The 24,732-nt window shown below is 37.3% G+C and overlaps 1 protein-coding gene across 1 annotated transcript in view; it reads left to right on the top strand.

Moving 5' to 3' along the window:
- Nucleotides 1-24,732, top strand: part of MAP3K15 (mitogen-activated protein kinase kinase kinase 15) — a 79,286-nt gene that overhangs the window by 1,219 nt on the left and 53,335 nt on the right. Inside the window, exons 2-3 of the mRNA XM_026849488.1 lie at nt 17,440-17,579; nt 20,925-20,948. Of these exons, the coding sequence (XP_026705289.1) occupies nt 17,440-17,579; nt 20,925-20,948 (164 nt within the window). The remainder of the gene's footprint in view (nt 1-17,439; nt 17,580-20,924; nt 20,949-24,732) is intronic.

Genomic DNA, 24,732 nt, shown 5'->3' with positions numbered 1-24,732 from the left:
CCCCCCCGTGCTTTAAATTTGTTACAAATATTTAGTAGCTAGCTCAGCCAGTAGAAGTTGTATTGAATCAAGTGTCTGCATTAGCGGTCACAGAAGGGCTGCAGGCTTTGTCTAATGCAGAAAAGTATCTGCCCATAACAATTTCACGCAGGTGAAACTAGTTGTATTAACCTCCCTGTTGCTTTAACTCAAAGCAGTTTAAAAAAAAAGGTTTGGTTGTTTTTTTGTATGGGTTTCTTTTTTGTGTGTGTGTGTGTTGAGGGGAGAGATTTCTTGTTAGTTTTGCCTTTGCTCTGAGAGTGCCAAGATGAAACTGGAGTTGGGAATTGGTAAATGAAAACAGTACAAGTCTGTACCCTAACCCTGTGTTGCTTTCTATCTGTGCTACAGCAGTCATCTCTGCTGCTCTAATCTTAGTCATAAAAATTTGCAGGAGAAAAACTAATGTTTACAATGGCATTACTGTTTGGCACTAGGCTTCCTTACTTAGCAGAGCTTCTGTGTGCACAATCTTGTTTAACAGAGTAACTGTCTGCTTTTATCAGCATCATCTCTGTCTTTTGTGGAATTATTTGTTTCAGATATCTTCTTTGTAAACAGATGCTTGACATGCTTCAGCCTTTTCAAACCCAGTTTGAAAAAAGGACGTGATTACCAAGCTCAAAGCCAAACATTGTGCTTGTTTCCTACTACTGTTTATGGTCCTTAAGATAACTGACAAATTATGGTTTGTTGTCAGGTGAGGAAAGTATCTGAATCAGAAAGATCGAAAGTCTGAAAATGGTTGAGATGGATTTTTTTGTTTACATGGTAATTAAGTTTTCAAGTTGATAAACTTAACTTTTTGCTTATTGTAATAACTACAGAACAAAACTAACTAAGCCTTCATATTGTTTTTGGAAAACCAGAAACTGCCTTGACTTTCTGGCTTGCAGTCAAGGCACAAAAGAAAGCTTGAATTTATCATTATTATTATTATTATTATTATTATTATTATTATTATTCTATCCTTTAATGCCTCTTCATATTCCTCATTGTGCAGCAGTCATTGCCTCTGAAAAGATATAGTACAACTTCTGAGAAGAATAACAAGTTAATTTCATTAACTTTTGGTATTTTGGACAATTTCAAAGATGAATATTCAGAATTCAGGATCTTAAATCTAAACGTTCTTGCATACTGCCTCCATGACACATTTGCAAGGTACAGATTAGCAATTTACTGTTGACCCTTTCCTTCAATGACTTCAAATTCGACTTTCGACATTATAGTCCCTGATAGTGGTGGCAGTTGCTGTTCTATCCTGTCTGTTTAATAAATCTGTGGGGCCTCAGTTCTGACTATGGTAGTTGCTCAACCCTAACTTTAACCTGTGTTTCATCAAAACTAATAAAGCTTTAAGGATTCATGAAAAATGAATGCTGCAATATGTCAAACAGATCCCTTCTCTCTTCTGGAGCATATGCTGCTATTCATGAAAATAAAATATTCACTGTTGTCATACTCCCTGAACACTTTTAACAAATCCTTTGAAAAATATGCTGATCTTGTCTTGTCTTGCAAGGCTAATACCTAATTCTAGCTAGTGAACAGCAGCCAGACTCTAGTTTCAAAGGAGGAAGCAGTAAAAGCCCACTTCCAACAGCATTTGCCATCATCTGATAGCCTGGGTGTCTCATAGTCATACTGCAGTCCAGAACACAGTAAACATGATAGTTTAAATGGTGCGGTGGCAGCCTTGTGACTAGCCTGGCCACAGATAAGAACTGTGCTGTAAAAGCACAGACCCTTGTTTCTGGCTTTGTCCATAACTACATGGCAAGCTGTTAGAGCACTGACTCCGGGTATTCTCCAGCAGAATTCAATGAATGTGTAGCATTCTTTCTTTGGAAGCAGCATAAAGCAGGGAGCTACATTGTCTTCTTTCATATCTTTGAGGCCTGTAATAAGAAAATCGTGAGATGTACTCAGTTACCAAACAGCACCCCAGTGATGCTGATTTTTTACATACAAGCTGCCACAGTTAATACCAGTGCTGTGATTATGACAACTTAATCTTTGCATGAAGGCTAGTTTAGTCAAGTGAAATCAGACAATATCAGAACTGGTGGGAAGATTCTGCTGATGTATGCTGAAGGTATATAGCCCATGTGTATCAAAATGCTTCAGGACTCTGTACAGTGTTTGGATGACCTGATAATACAAATTTCCAAAACATTTTCTTTGAAACTGCTTGCCATCTGAAAACTTCACTGCAGTAATTCATGTATTTATTTTTTCCTCATTGCATCTGAAATTTCACTTGTAAAACTAGCATAGACTCTAGTGATATAAAAGTCAGCATTCTCCTGGCTCCATGGCTCAAGCCTCATTTACAGTCATGGGACTGTAAGTTCTTCCAATCACTTGCAATTGGCTTTTTCTGCTGGTCTAAAGTTGTAAACTAATTTTCAGAGTGACTAATATAACAAAAAGTAGGGGTTTTTTCACTGCTGAATTCTGATCTGTGACTTATATACACTACACTGTGATCACTGGGGCAATAGAGAGAAGTGGTCCTAGGGTGAACATGCATGAACTTGGGCTAAAGAAGTCTGTCTTAGAATTATGGCTTGGCACCCATCCTCTCTACAGAAGGTACAATGCACAGAATTCAGAAATCTTCAAAAGGGAAAATATACTTAGTAGAAAAACTTGCACATTAATAAAGCAGCTTACTGTTTCTGACACACACCCCCTTCCTTTTTTTTTTTTTTTTTTCTCCTAGTTTTAGTTTTGTTCTTATTCTTCTTTGCTGATAATCCCAAAAGCTGACTATGTATTTCCCCAAAATAAGAAGAGAGGGATGCTCCATCAAGAAGTGCTAGAGATTTCATGAAGTCTGTCTGGGATTTTGGACAGTTAAAGTGCTCATAGACTGCTGATTTGAACAGCAGTATAAAAACTTCAGCTGTGAATTCAGCTGTGTGATAAATAGAACATTGCAAGAAATCAGCCTCAATACTTGTACAGTTAAATTTACAGGAAAAGAGCTAATCTATCTTGGGATTTATTAAAAACAGAAAAAATACACCATCTAATACTTAAACTGAGATATCGTCGGCATCTATGCTGGGATTCATCTTGTGGCAACATTGTATGTGTGTTTATTTTGAGGTGAACCACCCTACACTGCATTTAATAATTCTGGAGACCATGTTTAGAGGCTTGAAATCACAGTTTCATATGATTCATTGTGTCTGAGGAATCACAATTTGGAAGCACTAATATTCCTCAGACTCTAGAGAGATCCTGTGATGATTAGCTTTGGGTATCTTACTTTTAGTTACAACCTTAGTTAAAGCAGGGGAATCTAGAGTGGATCAGCTGTGATAACAAACAACCTGTGTTCATGCTTAATATCTACATGGTCTAAGTAAGAATCTGTATTTATAGGATAGTTAAAGATTAAGGAGATAGTGGATATGACTTGCTTTAGAAGGCCAGCTTCTACAGAAATTCTAGATTTTTTGATCACTACCTAGTGCCTTGAAATAGATTTTTCTCATTTTTTAATGACTGTTGCTTATTTTGGAAATTACAGTGTTCAGTAGTACATAAGGATTTTTTTTCAGTAGCGTATGCAGTCTTTTAGGCTGGCACATAAAGCTCGTACTGTTTACAGAAAAGTTAAAAATAGCAGATTGAATCCACATCTGTCCAACATCCAGAATATTAAATCAAGAATTCTGTATCTATATGTGAGCACAAGTCTCTTGGTTCACGGAAAATGCTGTGGCTTTATGTAAACTTTATTTTCATTTGCACTTTAATAACATTGCCTTTCCTCAGTTAACATTTTCTCTGTGCATAATTTATTGTGCAAAAGCAATGTGGGTCCTAAATGACAGTCTGGGAGTCTATCAGCATGAAGAGGAAATCTGTAATCTAGTTATGAGGTGGGATACCTCAGTTTGATACGTACAAGTTCCCAGTGCTAATGATGGAGATGTCTCTTGATATTTGTTTAAAAACAAATATTTGGGAAAAATAAGAGATTCAGCGTAGGGAAGTCTGATTTATCTTCATATGCTATATTTTAAATTCTTAAAGAAAAGAATAAATAATCTTAGTTTAACCCAGATTTATGAATTTGAGTGCAATGAAATCTTTCTTCTTTCCATTGTAATGCCTTTTATTTTTATTTCTTTTCTTATCTCTTACATTTATTTGGGGAAAAGATAAAGCTCAGCATAATTTTTTTAAAATGTTTTTGATATATGTTGTTGGCCAGTGTGTGACCTGTTGGAGATGTGCAGATTTGGCAAGTTTTTTTTTGCACCCCAGCCAAGATATTCAACATTAAATGATGGGTGACTCTCAAGTGGTTTAGTTTGGATAAATGTCTGAAGGTTTGGAGCTTATCTAAACTTTCTTGGCTTAGAAATTGATTTGCCTGCAGTTGAAGAGGAAGGGACAGCCTTTCTTGTTGAATTTTGTACTCTATTTCACTTCGACCAGATTATCCCATAAATGATCTTTGTGATCTTTTTTTTTTTTTTTTTTTTTTTTTTTTTGATATTCCCTTTCATTGCCTTTTATGATCCGGTGTAGGAAGTGCAGAGTTGTAGGAAAAGTTAAATAAAGTTCACTTTTCTCATTTTTCCCCCCAAACTACAGTTTGAACTAAGGTTCAAATTAGGTTCAGGGTTGGAGTGTTTTTTCTGCATGTTCTCTCAACTGGCTAGCTCAGCTCTAGTAAACATTGCAGTGGAAATAGTCTCATGTGACGCTTGGCACACTGCTAGTGTGGTGAGCAAGTGCAAATCACCTGGTTTTAATATATTCTGCTGTTTCTTTCTTCTCTGCTATTAAATAGGACAGAGAGATGACAGATTCTGTAGAATTAGTAGGCTCTTTAACTTGCAGAGCAATTTTAGGAAATAATGTTATACTTAATGACCTGGTGTAGTGAAAAGTATGTATCATGTGAGACATCTACTTATTATGGCTGCCTAGCATCTATGTCAATATTTTTAATATACTGAGACTATATAGACAGGGAAAATTATTGAACAGGTATCTTTCTCAACTCATCTGTGATGGCTAAGTATTTTTGTAGTGTCTTGTGTATATAGATTTGGAAGCCTTCTTCAATCACTGATAATGAATTTGGGGAAAAGTGAGAAGTGAGTGACTTCTGAAATCTTAATTTGCCTGATGTCTGTGAATAAAAAAAAGGAAAACAAATCTAGGTTATCGAAAGTTTTGGATGCTGCTTCATTAGTATTCATTTGGGTATAACGATTGAATGAGCACATGGGAAGCACAAGTATGTGTCTTTTTTGAGGTAAGATTGAGGTATATTGATTGCTGTGTAGATGCCTAGCTGTTATGCAGATGGAATAATACAGATGCTAAATCAGAGACTATTTGAGCTGTAACTCATGCCAAGGTACAATTGGATGATAGAAGGGAATAGCTTAGGCAAAATATTAGGAATATTCTTCTCTCCAAAGGTATTGGGTTTGTTACAAACTACCTTTAAAATAAGGGCTCTGTTTTACTAAGCCACCTTTTGGGTTCCAGTGGGGTATTTTGATTTCTGCCCTCCCCCCCCAAAAAAACAGAATCTTAACTGGATGGTCACAAAGTGCATCTCTGAAATCTCAGTTTATGTGACTAGGCTAGCATCATGCGGCAGCTGTGGAGTAGAAAGAAGGGATGGAATTCAGTTTCACAGGCAAGCATTCAGCTGCTTAAGTCATGATATCACCGTTTCTCTTGCTGCAATCTTGTCATCCCCTGTCATGGTGTCACTACTCATCTTCTGCAGCCACTGAAGCAGGTGGGAACTGTTTTGTCCACCACATACCCCACAGTCACTTGTCTGCTATGAGCTGTGGTGTTTAAAAGAAGTTTCTTAGAAAGTTAAGATTCTTCATTGTATTCTAACAATGATTAGGTAGGGAGTATATAGTGTTTCACACTATATATTGGCTTTTTAAAGGAAGGATTGTTTTTCCTGAAACTTGCAGTATTTAATAGTTGTTGCTTTTTATATTATACATGGTCAAATGATGGATGTCAACCTGGAAGAGCAAATTGCTCTAATTTACTTTTTGTTTTTACTTTTGCTGGGTGCATCCTTACAAGGTTAAATAACAGCCACTGTTAATTTAAGTACTTTGTTTTGGAACTAAAGAAACATGATTATAAAGTAGTGTGGATGACCATATCTAAGAGAAGTTTGTGTGTGTACTATCTCAGCCTGATCTTTTCCACTACTTACAGAATTGGATATTTTTAGTTACAGATGCAAGTGTGGTTTTTTATATGATATGTAAAAAGTAAGTTTTCATTAAATTAAGTTTTTAACCTTTACTTCTTTCAATTGTTGTAAAGTCTAACAGTGTCTTAAAGTACTTTTTCAGGAGGCTAGCAGGAAGCTGGTAGCTGATACCACTCACAGGACTAGATTAGCTGCAGAGACAGTGCTTCTGGCTGCTAGTATACTAGCACTAAGTTACGCAGAAATTATCAAATTAAATATAGATTGAGGGATAAGGGGAGGATAGAATGGGAAGAGAGAGAATCAGAGACCATCGGCCATGTGCAAGAGGTAGGAGTTGCAGGCAGGCATAAGTATTTATCTGCCTGAGTCATGAAACTGCTCAAATGGCTAAAATCCAAGTGATGAGATCTCTCTCAATTTCTAACCCAGGAGCCTGAAGCCTATAATTTTACAAAGAAGTGGTATAAATATTGACCTCCTGTGCACGTCACAACTTTCAGAATTCATTTATTAGAAGCATGCAGACCTTGGCAGGACCCATCTGATATCATAGTGTTTGGTAACTGTGACTTTGATTGTGGTCCCAGAGTGGGTAAATTTTCACAACGCTTCTTCCAGGAAGGGTGGCTGCACAAAGAGGAGTGTGCTGCATGAGTTTCCAGTGGCAGTGTGGGTGGGCATTCTTTTTTTTTTTACTGTGATCTCTCACACCACTGTGAGTTAGCTCCCTTAGTCCTGAGGCTATGTTTTTCCCAGAACCTCACAAGCTATGGTATGAAAGAGGAAGAAAAAAGGTGAAGTCTGTTACTAGCTTTGTTATGAATGTCATTGCCTTACAGGGAAATGTAATGTTTATATTTGGCTTAAAGGTAATTCTACTGAGAATTTAACTTGTGTAGAAACTTCATCCATAGGCCAGGAGGATACAAGTCAGTGCCTCAATGTAACTAAACAATCAGATCATATGAGTAGCAGAAAAGACTCTGGGCTGAGATAGTACATGCAAAAACACCTCTTAAAGAACAGTCATCCGCATAGCTGTATAATCATATTTATTTAGTTCCAAAACAAACAGCATCATAAACTGGGATTCACAAATGTACCCCCCATTTATGGACAATTCAAGCAAGAGTTAGGTGTTCCAGGGACTCCTTTGGAAATCTTAGCTGAGGGTTTGAATTGTGACAATCTTTCCTCTTCTTTCTCACAGGCAGAGAGACTGCAGGTATAGTACTGATGAGGAAGAGCTGTAGTCCTCTGTTGGCCACCCATTTGTTGGTCAGCTGAGGGGAACATTTACAGAGAAATACGTGCTGAGATGATACAATTCTTGACTGAAATGCCTTAATGGTTAATGAAATTCTTCAAAGCAGAGCTGCAAGACTGTGGAGGGAGTTCATAGCACTGAACACCTTCAGTGTGCGTGTCTGCAGTTGGCTTTGACTCCCTTCATAGTGGAGAGAAACAGGCACCTCTGGGCTGCAATTCATCTCATCCTAAAGTAGACTTCTGACAGATCAGACAAACGGTGCTCTAAAAGTGCTTTTCCTCTCTCTGTGTTGACAATGAAAGGAGTCAGGACTGGCTCATCTGAGACCAAACATCTCCCTTGTGACTCTGACCAACTCATTGCTGAAATCTTAGCTTTGGAAGGAGCAGCATTTCATGAGGCTAACAAGCGGAGTTCCAGACAGCCTGACTTGTCTGACAAATTTCTGGTTTGGTGCTTGGAAACACTAAGGCTTCTTAATCTGGCATAAGATGATGTTTAACATTGGCCAGAAAAAATAAGTTCTCCAACACAGTCTCAGAAATGACTGGGTTGTTTTTAATGAGATATTTTATAAAGAAAAAACAAACCAAAAAAACCCCAAACAACAAAACAACCTGAAGCAAATAAGCAAATTTAAAAAGGACTGACAGCAAATCTTTCTCATGGAAAACATTAAACAACTTCTAAGCTTAGGCATGCACTGTTTACAGTGAATTATATATTTCCTAACTTCGACGCTTCAGTATTACAAGAAGAGTTCTTTGAGTATTAATTAGTTTTTTATTTCCTTCTTTCCCTAAACTGCCAACTGTACAAAATACTAAAGTTTTCTGCTCTCTTCTGAATGACAAGTTATTTTCAGGTGTCTCACTGTTCCAATCATACAATATTTTTCTCCTTCATACTTGTGCAAAAGCATTAAAAATTCATTCTAAGTTTGGAAGTTTGGATGCCCTATGTATTACATTAACTGCATTACTTTTCTTCCCGCACCAATTCTTGTGGGTGCGGGTTGTATTCTGCTTTGAAAGAGTCTGAGAGACTCTTTAAAGATCAGTTAAAGAAATAATAAGCACAGGCATGCTCTTGACACAATTCTTGCTTTTCTGGATCAGTAGAACTGAATTCTTATTTTAATGTAGTGCCTTGCCTTGTTTGAAACTTAGTTTTACTGTGAATTTAATTATATTTAAGAAGCATCTAAAATGTTTCTTAAAGCTTTTGCTTTAAGCAAATCCTTGCTTCCATTTAACAAAAAAGTTCCTAATATGCAATTTCAGGGGTAAGAATTGAAAGCTTCAGGTGATGTATCTAATGAATAAGGAAACCCCAAAACATAAAAATAAATGAGAACTCAAGTTACATATCAACCACTAGAACTGGCAGTGTTGCTCACCTGCTGTAGTTTGTTCTGTTCCTTTTAACTAAAGTGTAGTTCCTTGGGTGATTTAATTTTTGGAACTGATGATTATTTTGATATTAAGGTATATGGCACAAATAGTTTGTCATAGTTTAGAAAAATGAATAGTTTTAGATAATAGTTTATCCTGAGTTGCAATAAATGCCACTGAAGCATGAAAAATATGTTCTAGTGCTATTTTTAATGTGTGTTCCATGTACCAGAGGACAGATGAAAGATGCAGTATCTGAGTACAGCTGTAAAGCAACACCACAGTGCTAACATGATTAGTGGCTCTGATGTTGGGGTCTGAATGTAACCCTGCTAGGAGTTCATTGTATGAAATGGGTACTCATACAGAATTATAAAAGCCAGAGATGAGGATTACCCCCTCAATCTTGTCCATGCTGTTGTCTTGCATGGTTATCTGATTTTCACTGTATCCTGTAGATTGGTTTTGCTGGATGGGAATTGCCGGTGAATGTTAGAATGTCATATGTTAGTAAGATAGCCTAAGACTGAAATTTTCAAATGTGGCTGCCAAAGGCTGGTATTTAAAATTGAAAGGACAAAAGGTTACATGTGAGAACTGATCTCACAAACAAGGTTTCTTTCTGGTTACGACTAAAGTAAATATTTAAAGTAAATATAGTTTTTGCATTCCTTATTAAAAAGCTTTCAGGCTCTGTGTACGTGTTGCTGTGCTGGTTTCATTCCTTACTGGTTTCACTCCAGCTACCCGTGCCTCTGCTTCTTCCACACTGGTTTATTCTGCTGGTTGCTTCTTTGGACTTTGCATTTCACCACCTGCAGGATGGCTATCCAAAAAATGCTCCTTCCTGTGCCATTTCAGGCCACTGGGGGGTCTCCCAGTGGTTTGAATGGAAGAAGTATGAGGCATTTTTATGATGTATACATGAAAAACAAGTGTACCAGCTTCCTTATCTCCACTTGCAGAGTGTAATCCAGGCTACAGTTTTCCTTGGTGAATTCTAACCATTCTGGTAGTTCTAAAACTGCTGTATTTCAGCTTTTTGCCTTGGGAGTTGAGAGGTTTGAGTTCAAGCATTCCAAACTTTTTAGGTGCGTAGGAAGGAGGAGATGCCTTGCTGGGCTACATGAAAGGACTCTCTAGCATGCACCCAAATGCTGTGGTTAGGAACAAACTTGGGTGTCAACTCTTCTTCCTCCTCCTCCATGTTGATGTGCCCACTTTCCAAGGGCAGTGGGTCAGCCGGCCGCCTTTGAAGTGCCAGTTGGACCACTTTGCTTAACACAGCTGTTCCCAGATTTGTCTCTGGAGGTGGAATGCTGCCATTTTTAGTGCATTTGTGTGTTTAGTGGAGCAAAGCAATCATCCTAATTGTTGCAGTTAGTAATGCTGACATATAGTGGAAAGGCTCATCTGAAAATTAAATTTTTTTGGTTTCTAGCAACAGTAGGGCTCTGGATTTGCCTGGTCCTTTCAGGAAAGTTGTTTAACAGCCAACTTTTATTAGCCAAGAATGCTTCTTCTGCTCAGCTAATACATAGTTAACATTACTTCTTCAGCACTCACAGTATTCACATTCATAGAGCAGAATGACTTCATGGTGAAGGATGTGAAACTGCTTTCCAGAGCAATATTTGACACACAGGAAGGAAGAAATGCAAAACAAAGGTCTGATTTTCCCCATTGTGTTTGCTGTTCTGATAATATTGGCTTTTATAAGGGCCCCAATTGTTATTTTTTTCCCCCTCACCTTCCATTTTGCTAGGTAAGAGGAGCAGAACTGATAATTTTAGTGTGTGATGCACATTTCTCTTCAGTATCTCATTTTGTAACATAACACCTGTGACAGATGCGGGTAAGATTAAAGCCACAACTGAGTAAAAGGCAAATGACGATATCACTCTGAAAAGATAAATTAGAGGTGTTGCCTTGTTTTTGATAAAACAACCTGTGCCTGAAATTGCCACTTTACGACAGTTCTTTGTTTTCCTGAGCAAATAGAGAAATGATGGACGAGCACATTTCAGAATTTTTGCCATTTTATGCCCAGGTTTTCAGAATTCATAAAGCACCTAACAAATCTATTAGAGCTGTCAAAAGTGAGATATATAAAAGTTTTAGATTTTGCTTCATTTTCTAATGAGTGGGTGTAGATGGGTAATACACCAGAAACAGAATCTAATTTTCTCTGTTGTTTTCCCAAGATAATAATACTTTTAAAATAGTTAATTAAAAATTATTTGGCCAATAATAAAGTTGTCTTCTTTTTCCAATGTGTGCTTGGTGTCATTGATAAAACCCCATAATCTCACTGTTTTTTCTTCAGCTCTTACTATATGTGAGCAGAAAGAATCTTTTTTTCCCAAATAAATATGAGGATTTGTGCCTAATTTAATTCTTAAATTTCCTGTCCTTTCAGTTCTCAATTCCCTTCCCTTGTGAACCAAACACTTTCCAAAGGAAGTGCCCTCACTGCATCAAAAAGTTTCAGACCTCCAGTGTGCAGGATTGTGTTTCCTTTTCTGAATCAGGAAATAAACTGAAACTTGTAGTCAGACTCCAGCCACAATAGAATTCTTCTTACAGCTTATAAGAACAAACTCCCTTCTTAATGGTGCTTTGTAAGCAATTTCTAAACTATTAATTTTAGTATTTATACAAAAGTGTGGTACTTGGTTTTAATCTATACAAGAAATTAATCTTAGCCTGAAATATATGATATGTTTTTTTAAATGTTATTTAATGTGATTATAACATATACAAGTCTACATTGCAGGATAAATCATTATTGCCTAGTTGGTTTTTATTTTTTGTGACCAATTCTGGCCCTATAGCAAACCAGTGAAGTTAGCAAAGTTCATGCTATAATACTGCAAATTTGAAGAGGTTGAATTCAAATGCTCTTGGCTTCAACCAGAAATTCCTGAATTTAGAAAAAAGTTGCATATTTAGGTCTCATGGGACTTCTATCTTCTAAGGCATCTTCTGGCTATACTAAACTGGCTATGCTAAAATTGGCTTGTGTTTAGTATCTAACGGAAGGCACTGACAGTTTGCTGGTGTAACAAACTATTCGGAAATTTAACAGTTCTATAGGTAATTACTACTATGCCTTATAGCCTTGAGCTATTTCATCTCCCGGTTTCTGGGAGTTAAGGGTATGTTAAAGTTGAGAGTGTTGTGCTTTTTGTTTTAGTTTAAGTAAAAGCTGCAAAGGGTTCCTAGTTTGCAAATATGCTTCAAATTTTACCATAACTGTTTCCCTATAAAAACTTCGGTATTCTTTCCTTTGACAGACCATACAGTCATGCAGAAAAAAAATTGAATGTGCATCCAGAAGTTAAGATTCTTGAAGATAGTTCTTAAGATTTTGTTTTTTCTTTAGGAGCACCGTTGTTCTTCTGAAGAATAACCTTGACAGTTTCCTCCAGGGGTTTTCAAGGATAACACATTTGTTTATTTGCTAACTATAAAGGACTGGAAATAGCTAATAATCTGAATAATAGTTCTAATAGCTAATAATCTGAAGGTTCATCATTTACCAGGATGCTAGTGAATAACAAGGGGCAGAGTTCTGCATTTTCCACTGTTAAGGTTTCTATTATCGTGTTAAGTGGGTTTTGTTTTTTTGTTTTTTTTTTTTTTTGTTTTTTTTAATCTATTATGTATAGATAGGTTCCAAATGCTTAAAAAGTAATGAATCCATAATAATGGATTAAGGTTCTTGATTTCCACATGGATAAGGCTAGATGGAGGTGAGTTTTAGGTTAGAAGCTGAAAGCAGTACAGACTTTTTCTGACTTTTTCTTCTGTTAGGCCTGCTAGATTCCCTTTAACTTTCACCATATTTCATGCTATTTCTTATTTTTCTCTTTTTTATACTTTTAATTTATAAATCCCAAAACCTGGTGCCAAAATTTTCCTTTTGTTATGTTATTACTACAAATGTCATAAATCATACAACAGTCACATGAAGACTTGTGATTTACTTAGATCATTAAATTATTATTATATATGCACCTTCAGGTGCATTCCAGATAGAGAAATAAGTCCTCTGGTTCTAACCTGTGTAATAATGTTTTTCCTGTTGAATTATTTATTAGTTTCATAGTCTCCTGTTTTACTACAAGTAATGATCTCCAATCTTCATTTCAATTATCATAGTTATTTATCTCTTCCTGTGTCTGGTCTCTTAAGACACACTAGTGTTAAAATATGTAAACTGTAGAATAAGAAATTATTTAAGTGCCATCTGCTGCAACAATACAGAGGCATAATCAAGACTGCACTAGTAATGCTGATTATGTTAATGCACTAAAAAATATATTGTTTTACAATGGAAAAAAAAGCTTACATATATGGAAACAAAAGCTTACGTATGAGTATGGAAACATGAACTGCAATCAGATACTTAATAAAGTGACATCAGTTTTTGGGTTTGTGACAAGAGAACTACTTCCAGGATGAAAATAGTTTCATGTGCAATTACAAGAGAACAAAAAGGGTTGAAAAGATTTTTTAAGAAGAAATGAGGAAGGATGCATTTTTATGGGTATGTTCTTTTGAATGTGAGTTGCTGCTGCAGAAACAAAGCTATGAGTTTAAATGTTCTGTTCTAGAATCATCCAAAATTGGTGATGTGCAAGGTCAAGCACATCCCCACCCCTCCACACCCTCTGGTGGATGCATTGTGAAGATCTTTGTACTGGATTTGAAATCCTTCTGTCTTTACAAAGGGGCTGGACCTTCCACTGCTCTCTTTCCTTCTGAACATAGGAGACCATATCCACTGGTTGTTTAGACCTATGTGAAATGTTTCATTATTTCATAAAATTCCTCATTCATTAAAACAGTTGATCAAAGTTGGCATTAGCTCCTGCTTCACACTTGTTTATAATGAAGGAGGTTGAACCTAAATTTGGAAGGGGAAGCCCAGTAGTATGTTTGGCTGAACCAAACATACAGATGAAGTGTGATAGACTTCCTTTTCTATTCATAAATCAAGATCTGTGAAGTAGATACTTGTGTTGTAGTATTTATTTTTATGTATCTTTGGAAGTTTAAGGGAATTCTTATCTCTTTCTCCTCAGTCATAAGTGGTTGAAGTGCAAGGCCCCATGTCTTTGTTTAAAGAAGTGTAGTTGAAAGATTTTAGCATAAATCATAAGAAAAATACAGGACAACTGAAACAGAAATATTTGTAGTGTCACATATTAGCATTGTTTGTTGAGCTATTCACAAAACTGCCTACACCAAGAAGAGAGATATGGTGCTGGAAACAGTAGTATTGGCAAGGGTGCTTAGATCCAGTGATCAGTGACACTGACCACCATACTCCCAGCACTGCGTGCACGGGACACATCTTGGGGATCTGCTTCTTTCATAAACATTTATTGTTGGTCATCTGTTCTCCACCCACATTTTCATTCGTTTCTTGGGCTCACTAGACTCAAGCTACATTTCATTAGCACATTAGTAAAGCTGGTTTGTATGTAGATCTCTTTCCTCCCTGCTCCAAGTGTCCTGCTGTTCCTGCTGGAGAGGGTCTTAGCTCCCTGGGAATGCAGCTTCTCATCAGTGCTCGGGTCCACAGCCACTAGCACTTTCGATGCTCTGCTTCTGTCCACTGTCATTTGCTTCTGTGTCATCCCTTGATTCCCTAGATCAGACTGGATCCATTCAATTACCTTCTTGGTGCTTTTTTTCACTTGCAAGCATATTTTTGTGATAGCATCTTAAATCTCTGCTAGTCTTCCATTTGTTTTTATTTTATTTTACCTTCTTCCCACCTGTGTTCATGAGATGTGAATAAACAAGAAAAACTCAGCTCATAAATCTTCTTTTATCAGTGTGAATGAATATCTATGTGAGGAATAATTACCATTTTTAATGCAGATACTTCTGTTCTTATGTTCATTTAATGTGTTTCTGATACTACTTACATTGTTACCTAGCAGCAGTCAATAGAAGACACATTTCAGCTGTAGACTCTACATGTGGCAATGAATGGTGCATAGTCTTGTTTCAGTAAACTGTTACGGATCATCGCTCACATTGTATTGTAAAATGCAGTATCTGTGTGCTACATGAACACTTGTCTTAATTCTTTTACCAGGATGGTGATTTTGATTTCACAGCACTCTGGTTCCACATAAACAGTTTATACAAGCACTAAAACCAGTCCAAGCTCTTAGACTTTTTTTTTTTTTTTTTTTTCCCCCTAGATGGTATTGATTCTAGTTCTGCTTGTTAGTTTGTCTTTTGTTTTATAGATCATTTATGTTTTCTAAAATTATTTTGTAATATTGGGGTAATCTAGATTTGGATGTGCTTATGGAGCAGCAGTTTGTGTGACTCTACAGTGTACGGTACACTAAGAATTTTGTCCATGCTATAGAGAGCTGGCTAAACAGAAACTGGGAAGATCATCAGTAGGAGGTTCCACAGGAATAAGGGGATTTTCTCATATTGCTCTGATTTTGTGTTGGAGTTTTGGGGTTTTTGGGGGGGGAGGGGTGTGTGCCTTTTCATCGGTTTTGTTTATTTGTTTTGTTGGGTTTGGGGTTTTTTTTTGCTCTTGAATGGTGATGTTTTGGTCTTAAGGCAGGTCATTGTCTTTGGACTCAAAACATTCCTTGCGCTTTAACAGGGAGTTTGTATTCATTGCAGGTTTTTCCAAGAACTTGCATACTAAGTACAGGGTATTGATTCTTGTGATGTGTAACCTTGGTAAAGCCTAGGTAAATGGACAGCTGTGTTTGGATTTTATACATCAGACTTGTTTTTAGATTTCTTGTTTACTAGTAGCCCACCATTCTTTGTCACCCCTGTAGGTACAGACACTGTTTGTTACCCCTTCAGAGGTGTAGAATTTTCTGCCCAGCTGCACTGAGTCTCTGGAATCTGTTTTGAACCTCAGACTCCCCTGTGGTTTCAATGACAAGGCTCTAGTCTTATGAATACTTTGAATTCAAGTTCCTCCATTTATCCCATAGCAGTGAAAGCAGGCAGACATATAGATACAGACCTTTAAAAAGCTTTAAAGCAAAATTTTCTTAGGTAGCATAGAGGATATAAGGATCAAGGAAAAAACCTCAGCGTTAAGTGTCCTCTTCACCAGCTACCTCTTCTCTCTGTACTGACCTTTAGGCTTATATGAGAACCAAATGTTGAACTCAGAATCTGTTGCTTGTAACTCAGCTGTTCTGCATAATATGAGGGGGTATTTCTCTTCAGCTTTCTGTATGGGTCATCTTTCACTGATGTAAATTTTTTTACTTCCATTTCTGACAGGAATACTACCCAAGAGCAATGGAAGTCTTGCTCAGAGTACGTGTGGTTGAATCCCCTCATCTTGAACATCCTGCCCATAGCTTTTAAGAATCAACTTTCACAATAATTTATTTTTCTACTGTTTAGAAATTTCATGTTCTCCAAACCTCAGCCTCTTAAGACAAGCTCAGTCTCACAGTTTTCCCATATTTTCTGCTACATTATTGTTCTTAGGGGTGAAATGCTGGGGTTTCAACCCCAAACCCCAATTTAAGGTTGACATATGGGTGATTCCCACAGCCCTTCACAAAGAGGGGGTGAGTTTGCCTTTAGGCTTCCCTCCAGGATGCAGGGAGAGCCAATGGGTAAACAAGCCCCAGGTGTCCTGCATTAAGTAAGCAAAGGTCAGGTGTCCCACTTAGGGATAAAAGCTGGGACCACTTGCAGGAAGGGGCAGTGTCTGTCTGGTGGATGCACTGTGCAGAGTTCCCTGTTGGGGAAGGACTTCCCATCTCCCTGGAACTGGGTTCCAGTCAAATCTGGCTTTTGTGAATGTGGGCTGTGTAGAGATTCAGTATGTGGCTTCCTTGCTCTTAAGTATTGGGCTTGTTGACCTGGTTGTCTCCCATCCCTTTTATGGGAGACTGTATTTCACTGTTTATTCCACCCATTTTCGGTCATGCAGTGTCATTGTTGGGGTCAGTGGGATTAATGTCAATTATGTATAATCTGATGGACTTGTTTGTACCCCCAGTGCTCACCCATGTACTGACCCTTTTGTGTCAAATACAATCTGGTTGTTGGTTCATCTTTATGCTGACCATGTCCTTTATGCTAGGCCTGATAATTGACAAAACATAGGGGTTCCACCTGAAGATTTAGAGCCTTCCATCCTATTGGGCATTCAGGTTGTTAGTCCTAGTTGAGAGAGCAAATGCAGAACTGCTTCTTCACCTGGGGTATTCCTGATGCAGTGATTTTAAAACCTCAAGCAGAACTCCTAAACTCTGCCTCTCAATTACTGTAACACTGTGATAATTTCCTTATCAGGTTCTTATCTCTTATGTAAAATTGACTTCTAACATGAGAAAGCTCTCCTTATTTGAATATAATGATTTTGTCTGTTCAAATGCATAAATTCAGGATTTATTTCAAGTCCTATGTAAGAATAAAATTGGTTTAAAGATTTATTTTTTTTTTAGCACCTTCTCCCCTCCCTCTCATTTCAGATGTTGCAGTTGTGGACATGAGTGACATTTCCAAGCAACCATCGCTGTTCTACCACCTTGGTGTACGTGAAAGCTTTGATATGGCTAATAATGTTATACTCTACCATGACACTGATGCTGACACTGCTCAGTCTCTCAAAGTAAGTTTCTCACTTCAAAATCTGTTTCATTTCAGAAATCTCTTTAAATACCTGATCCTGCAAATGTTTGTGGTGTTCTGAAACTTACACTGAATGTGATTTCCTGATAGCTATGTAACAAAATCATGATAAGAAAAACAGCTGCTAGCAATAATAGTAATGCTAGAATAGTATAAAAGCTTGTTTAAGAAAAGATCCATAGTATGGTACTGACTTTTGCTTCAGACAGTTAGACTTGGAAGTGAGAGTGAAGGTCTGGGGTTTTTCCTTCCTTTGCCTCTTTTAGAGTACATTTAAAAAAATGTTATGGTCTGTATAACAATGACACCTGAACAAGGATTGTATTGCAACCTACTCCTACTGTTGAAGCACTTTCTGTCAGATGAGGTTTGTATCTCCTAGGTGCTGAGTAGCTAAGACTACAGGAATCTCCTTTTTATTGCTGTTTTAAGATTAAAAAAAAAAAAAAGGATTCTCACCAAATCTTTTAGGCCTTTCATTTTTATAGTAGGGTAAGAAGTGCTATACACTCAAGTCCTGAGATTGCTGGTTTGGGTGCAAGTTATATATTGTGGATGTTTCTGTCCTTCTCAGTGCAGGTTCTCTTTGGTTTAGATCACATTTAGACTGTCATTCTCTGTATTGTCACTAACTGCTGCTTTTAATATCATCCATTTTCCTGCTACCTTCACTGAGAGAAGCATTTTTCATGCTTTGAGTTTTTTCCTAATTTTGAGTTATTCCCCCTTACTACTTTATATTTTTCATACCTCTAATGTCAAAAAATCCTTTGTGGAATTCTTTAACCTCTCTTGGTCCTGTAAAAATATTAAATTTAATCTTAATTTTGTATGAGTCTCCTCTTTTCTGAAAAAAACTCTGTTCTGTCACAGCTTCTCTTTTGTGCTCTCGTTGTCATTGATTTTACTCCGATGTGTCCTGTGTATGTATCCCATACTTCCTTTCTTCAGGTGGTGGTCCACATACACATTCACATTTTGTGTGCTCTGGAGTCACGAGAACTCAGGGTTGGAGCCTCTCACACTCTGCTCAGAGAGCCTATTTGTACAGATATGCACTAAGACATACTTGCATGCCCTCCTTTCCTCTAGGTAATCTGGGTGGACAGGCATACAACTCTTTATCCTGCATCAGTAATATACCTGCTTGCAATGAGATCTTTCATTTTTATTCTTCATTAACACATTTTATGCTGTCACTCAGATATTCTGATCAATCTGGTTCTCACAAGGATGTGCCAAAGTTTGGGACGTACAGACTAGTCATCTTCTGTTTGTCTCTGCCCAGTGAGGACCTCTGTGGATGGCTTTGATTTCTGCACTTTTGTGCCAAGCCCATAGGCAAGCACCTGCTCCATAACTGGAGTGCTGAATGACCTCCAGGGTTATCTGGATCTTCAGGTTGATTGTTGCCAGAACTTGCAAGTCTGCTCTGTCAGTTCTGGGGCTTTTTTTCTAAGGATGTGAAGCTCAAGGGCAAGTCTGGGGGCCTGAAAACACTGGAGCATGACTGGCTCACTTAAGGCTAGAAAAGCCATTATCTGCCTTCATCCCTCTTCTGCTAGGAACTCTGTCAGTGTCACTGATCTCTTCTTCATCTCCCGGTTGCTTGCATAACTTCCTTGGTCTGCATAGATCCCTAGCATATCTTACTTTGATATCAGAAGTCTTAATTTAAGTTGCTGAAACCAAGCAGAGGATATCCTCTGGATCAAGTTCTAGGGTAGTTTAAGTGGGGCACTAGGACATGGTTCAATCATACCTTGATATCCTTGATACCTCTTCTGCAACTGAGTCCAAGTTCAGTGTTGGATACCATTCAAATATGCTAATGCACCTTTCTTAGGAATATTTCAGAAGATAGAAAGGGATTGTTCTTGGAGTCTTTCAAGGAAGAGCAGGTCATGACACATTTCATGGCTTAGGTCCTGGACAGTTCTCAGAAGAGTTCATTTCTCCCTGCTGAGGAAGATCTTTATCTGCAGTAAATAAAGCTCTACTGAAGATACTTGCTTAGCTAGGTAGACATATTAATTTTCAGATATGTGATATTTCAGTGTCTAAGCTTTCCATTACCTTTGTTCTGAGGTATTTTATTTAGCTTAAGGAGTTTAAATTAGTCAGTAATTCTGTTTAGCTACCTTAATATGTATTTTTTTATCATCTGCTGGTGTGTGTTTATTGTCAGATTTTACTAATTTGGTCAGGTTTTTTTTTCCTTTCAGGGATGTATTACTTTACTTGGGTCTAGGTTACTGTGCTTGCCTCTAAAGAGTGGCTAGCCTAAGTGTTACAAAGGCAGCGTTCATGGTTGCTATTACTTCTACTGGGAAGATCTGTGAAGATCTTTGGCAGCCTGACTTTATATAGCTTATTTCTTAGGACCCATCCTGAAATTCTCCCAAGAGTTGCCTCTACAGTTTCACCAATGTTCTTTCCCAGACAAGCTAGTTCCAAGAATATAAAAGAATATATAATATAGATTTCAAGAGGGTCATATTTGCAGAACTAAACTTCTTAGATGGTCCCTGACATTTTGTCTGTTTTTGAGGAAGAGGGTGCATTGGAATGATCATTTTTGTGCAGTGGTTGTCCAAGTGGATTTCAGGCTGCCAGATGTGAAGTTGCTCAAGAAGAATCATCTTAAGTTGTCAGAGAATTTACAATTTTATCAATAACCTTGCTTAGAAACAAGTCTATATCTAACGTTTGTAGCGTGGCTTACTTGGGCATCTCTTTAGTTTCACCAAGCAGTGTTCACTGAACATGCAAGCCATCACTAGGAGGAGGAGGAGGAGGCTACTTGCCAGCAACTGGAAGTCTTTGCGGTCTGGTTTATAAGTTCATTATCAACTGCCTCATAGTTTCAATATCTCTCTTTAGATTTGGGGTGAAAAACATTAGGGTGTAGTGGTGTGTTGGCCTGTGCCCATCCAAGTAGGAAAGGGGCCTAGGTATCTTAAGGGTGCTCTTCCAGGGGAAAAAAAAATGTCTAGCTTTGAATGATTTGTCTCACCAGTTCCTGGATTATGGCTGGCTATGTGGAGTGCCCAGTCTGAGAAAATAGAATTACTGGCAAGTACAAATTTCTTCATCTTTTGAACCTTCTGGAAACAGGCTGCTTCTTTGAATCATTATTTTTTTTCCTAATCTGAAGCACTAAGACTTTTCTTGATGTTTTGTCCCTTTACTTGGAATTTGCTGCTGTAGGAAATATGGATTATGATGTAAAGAACATGTCTGTGTGCATATGTATGTATTTGAATTATTTGAAATTATTGTCACCAGTAAAAATGAATAAATATTTTCTCCTTTTTTTTACCAGGATATGGTATCTCAGAAAAACACAGTAAGTATTAAATCCACATTCATTTTAAAACACAAAATGAAGATACTAATTTGAAGCAAGTCTAATAACAAAGCTGACGTGCATATATATGCTCTATATGATTGAAGGAAGTCTGGTTTACCTACATATAATTCAAACTAGTGGAAATCTTGTTGACTTCCTTTCCAAATTAAAGCTAGATCAAAAAATTACTTTTTAGAAGTTCCTTTAAGTTCTATATAGTAGATATGTTATATATGTAGTCTGATAGATCAAAATGTAACTTCAGAAATTCAAAGTATCTTTCTCCTTCTACCACTTTCACCCACTTGTACAAATATATATCTGTGTGTGATGCCTTAATGGGCTTACTCTTGTATCTCAAACAGCTTTGGTTACTGTATACCCATCCTATTCCTCACAGATTTGACTTAGGAATGCAAAAGCTTATTTCCCAAAGTAAAAATAGTCTTAATGCAAGTAAAACCAAACCAGTAAGTAAGCTTGAACCAAGATAAAATTTAGTGGTTATTTTAGGCTTACTGCAGTATGCCATGATATCTTGGACAGGTGTATTTTTTGTCATACTTCACATCATGTCAGTGGTTATTTTCATTAAACACTCTACACTTGTTTTGAGGACTACTGAATCTGCAAAAATCTTAAACCTCCATTAATTCCTTTCTGTGTCCCCACATTCACCATATACTTTATTTTCTTCTGAAGAATATAGAGCAAGACTAAAATAGTGTTCTTAGAGTTTGCTAATAATTTAAAATAGAGCTAGAAAAGATAGTGTATTAGTCGCAGCAGTTTATTTTGAGCTGCTCTTTATACTTGGCCACAGTGCTGCGTGTAGGCTAAAGATAGACCAGGTTGAGCATGTGAGTAAATAAACCCAGGTCATTTTCCTGTCTGTCTTGGTGATCTTTGAACTAGTTTCACCTGTGGGATGTGAACTGAATTTACTGGTCTGTAGTTCTGTGAAGGATGAGGCAGATTTGCTTGTGAATGCTACTATCCATCAACTGGTGAATGATCAAAATATCACAAGCCTGTGTTTTCACCTCCAGAGCAAGAGGGAGAATTGGGACTGAGCCATTTTGTGGTAATTCCAGAAATGGAGTAAAGGCAAAGAGCACAGTGGCAAGTTCAGCATGGTGTGATCAGATAGCAGCCTTGCAGTCTTTTCTTTTGGCAGATTCTTTCTCCCACAGAGGGAGGTATTTACCTTCATGTGGAAGAAAAGATAAATCCGGTGACATGATTTCTACAGCAGGACCTGGTATCAGACCTGTAAACCCCATGTGGCTAGCAAAAGGGGCAAGATCCCTCCTTTAACCCACTTTCTTCAAGTGCTTAAATGAAGAAAACAATTGTGAATAAAATACAGAGGAAAGAAAATGACTGTAGATATCAAGTATGGATTCTTGACCCTTTTGTGACATTTGAAGTTGTTCATACTCTTTTATCAGATGAATGTTCTCCCATATTGCATTCTTTGTTGTAATTTCTGATCTGAGAAACAAACTAATTAACAATCTGAATAGTTAATAGGTTAAACTTTATATTTTTCTAAATTGGAGTTGTCTTCAAGTAGACAATTGCTTTCTTTCCCCTCCTTTCAGACCCAGTGATTTGTCACGAGAGGCTTGCAGTTTGTCTTTGCCCCAGTACGGTGTCACTGCTTCGTTGCTTGGTTAAATATTTTACAACTGTGTGAGCAATATCTTGTTTGAAGTTAATTGCTAATGAAGGTTGCTGTGCTAGTTAAGTAGATAAAAAAATTGATGTGAATTTACTGTGTCCAATCAAGTACATAGTTACATAACCATTTCCATTTAAATGCTGGATAGTAGATACAATAGTTAATACCCCTGTACTGGGGTTTTGTGTTGTTCTTTCACTTTTCCTAACTGAAATGTGTGGGTGTATCTCTGCCATAGCTGTGGAAGAGCTTAAATGCACTCTTCATTAGGTTCTGGATAGATACTCAATCTGCTAAATCTTTCCCCAACCCAGAGGTAGCCACAGGAATGCTATTGCTGGTTTTATGAAGAGAAGTCCTCTCCATGTCTTAAAAGCTCTCTGTCCATGCATCTGCACTGTGTATAAGGGAAGGGGGACAACTGAAATTGCTACCAGGCACAGCATGTCATTTTTCCAGGATCATGAGTGAAACTTTCTGTGCTGGCTGCTGTAGATCAGTGATTTCTCTGAGGCTTCTCTGCCCTCACCCTTGCTATTTATTCTGAAAATCTCAAGTCATGTACAAAGGTGCAAAAAAATCATCATAGAACACATGTAGAGCAATGTTAAAGATGCAGAGAAGATAAATGTCTAGTGTGTTGTCTGGAGTGATTTTCTTTTGTGTATTACAAGTAAGCCTTGAAGAAAATTAATGTTTTCATTGAAAACCAACAAACAAACAAACAAAACCCCACAACAACAAACCAAAACCCAACAAAACAAACAAACAAACAAAACCCCAACAAAACCCCCCAAAACCACCGAACTGGAGTAATATGTTTTGGTTCAATGTTAAGGAGGAGACGAGAGCAAGGAAGAAAAAAATTGTATAGAAAAAGGTCAGCGATTCATTCAGGATTTGGTCTGAGTATGGCTGATCTAACAATGAAAATCATACAGCAGCATGCTGTGTTGGTGTTAGTCTGAGATTTAATAGTTTACTGTCTGAAAAAGCAGTGTAAGAGTAGAACTTCCTTCTTTCCCTCCACCATCCAGGAATGAAGTTTTCAGGAATAAGATAAGATGAGGAATGTGATTCAGTTCTAATTGACTCTCCCAATCAAGCAATTAAAATTCTGTATTGATAATTTATTGCATACTTGGATACAAAAGAAAAAAAATACTGGCTGTGAGTTCAGTTCCCAAGAAAGAATTGCCCTGGTGTGAAATTCCAGGTCAAATGTTGATGTCCTATCAGTTAGATTTCTTTCTGTAGAGCTCCTCTGATCTTTGAAGACTATTTTCTTCTGTTTTTGCTGAGGGTGTATGCACAGCTTCCAAGTTTCTGTCAAAATGATCATTGATAAAATAAATTGCAAATATGCAGTCTTGCAGAACAGTGTGTTTTCTGTGTCATTATGAAAAACCAAGGTTTGAGAGCGCAGTAGATCCTACTGGACTGTAGGTAGAAGAAAATTTATCTGTGGAAAATGGGCTTGTGCTTTGGAGTTTCTTTAAATGTCAGATAAAAATTGGTTTACTAGAGAAATGAAATGTCAAGGATGCTTAAAAAAAAAAAAATCTTCCCCCAAACCAATGTAATAGGCAAAATCCATGGCAAGACATTCTGTTTTGGAGCAACCTTTTGTTGCTAGCCTTTTTATTTTTTTTAATAGTAAAATTTCCTCTTTACAGCATTTTAAGGAATGGTGCATAAAAAGTCCAAGATTGAGTGAAGAAAAAAGTGTACAAGCTTTTTTTAAAAACTGCTGGAGTCAGGAAGCAAAATGTACAGTCCTTCAGGCAATAGTTCTAGCATTGGTTGAATGCAGTTTGAGATAGACTGGGTTTGAATGTGGCATTGAAAATACAAACTAGAGCTTCCCACTCTGGAAAAGTTATGTCAAGTACAGAATATAAGGAGAAAGACTTAATAGTTTTTCTTTAGTTGATGGTATGCCTGAAGAAATTTGAATAACTCAGTTAATTGCTTTCAGGGAAGGTCCCTAAAAGAAAATAAGCTGCTATTAAACCAGAAGTTTTATTATAGTATACTTAGGCCTGTGGACCTGATGAAGTATTTTCAGAGATTTGAATGGGTTTTTTTCATTCAGTC

This window comes from Athene cunicularia (assembly GCF_003259725.1).
Source record: "Athene cunicularia isolate RWA chromosome 1 unlocalized genomic scaffold, athCun1 chr1_part1, whole genome shotgun sequence".
NCBI lineage: Eukaryota > Metazoa > Chordata > Aves > Strigiformes > Strigidae > Athene > Athene cunicularia.
Note: the sequence above shows the minus strand (reverse complement) of the source record. Positions and strands in the feature narration are given on the sequence as shown.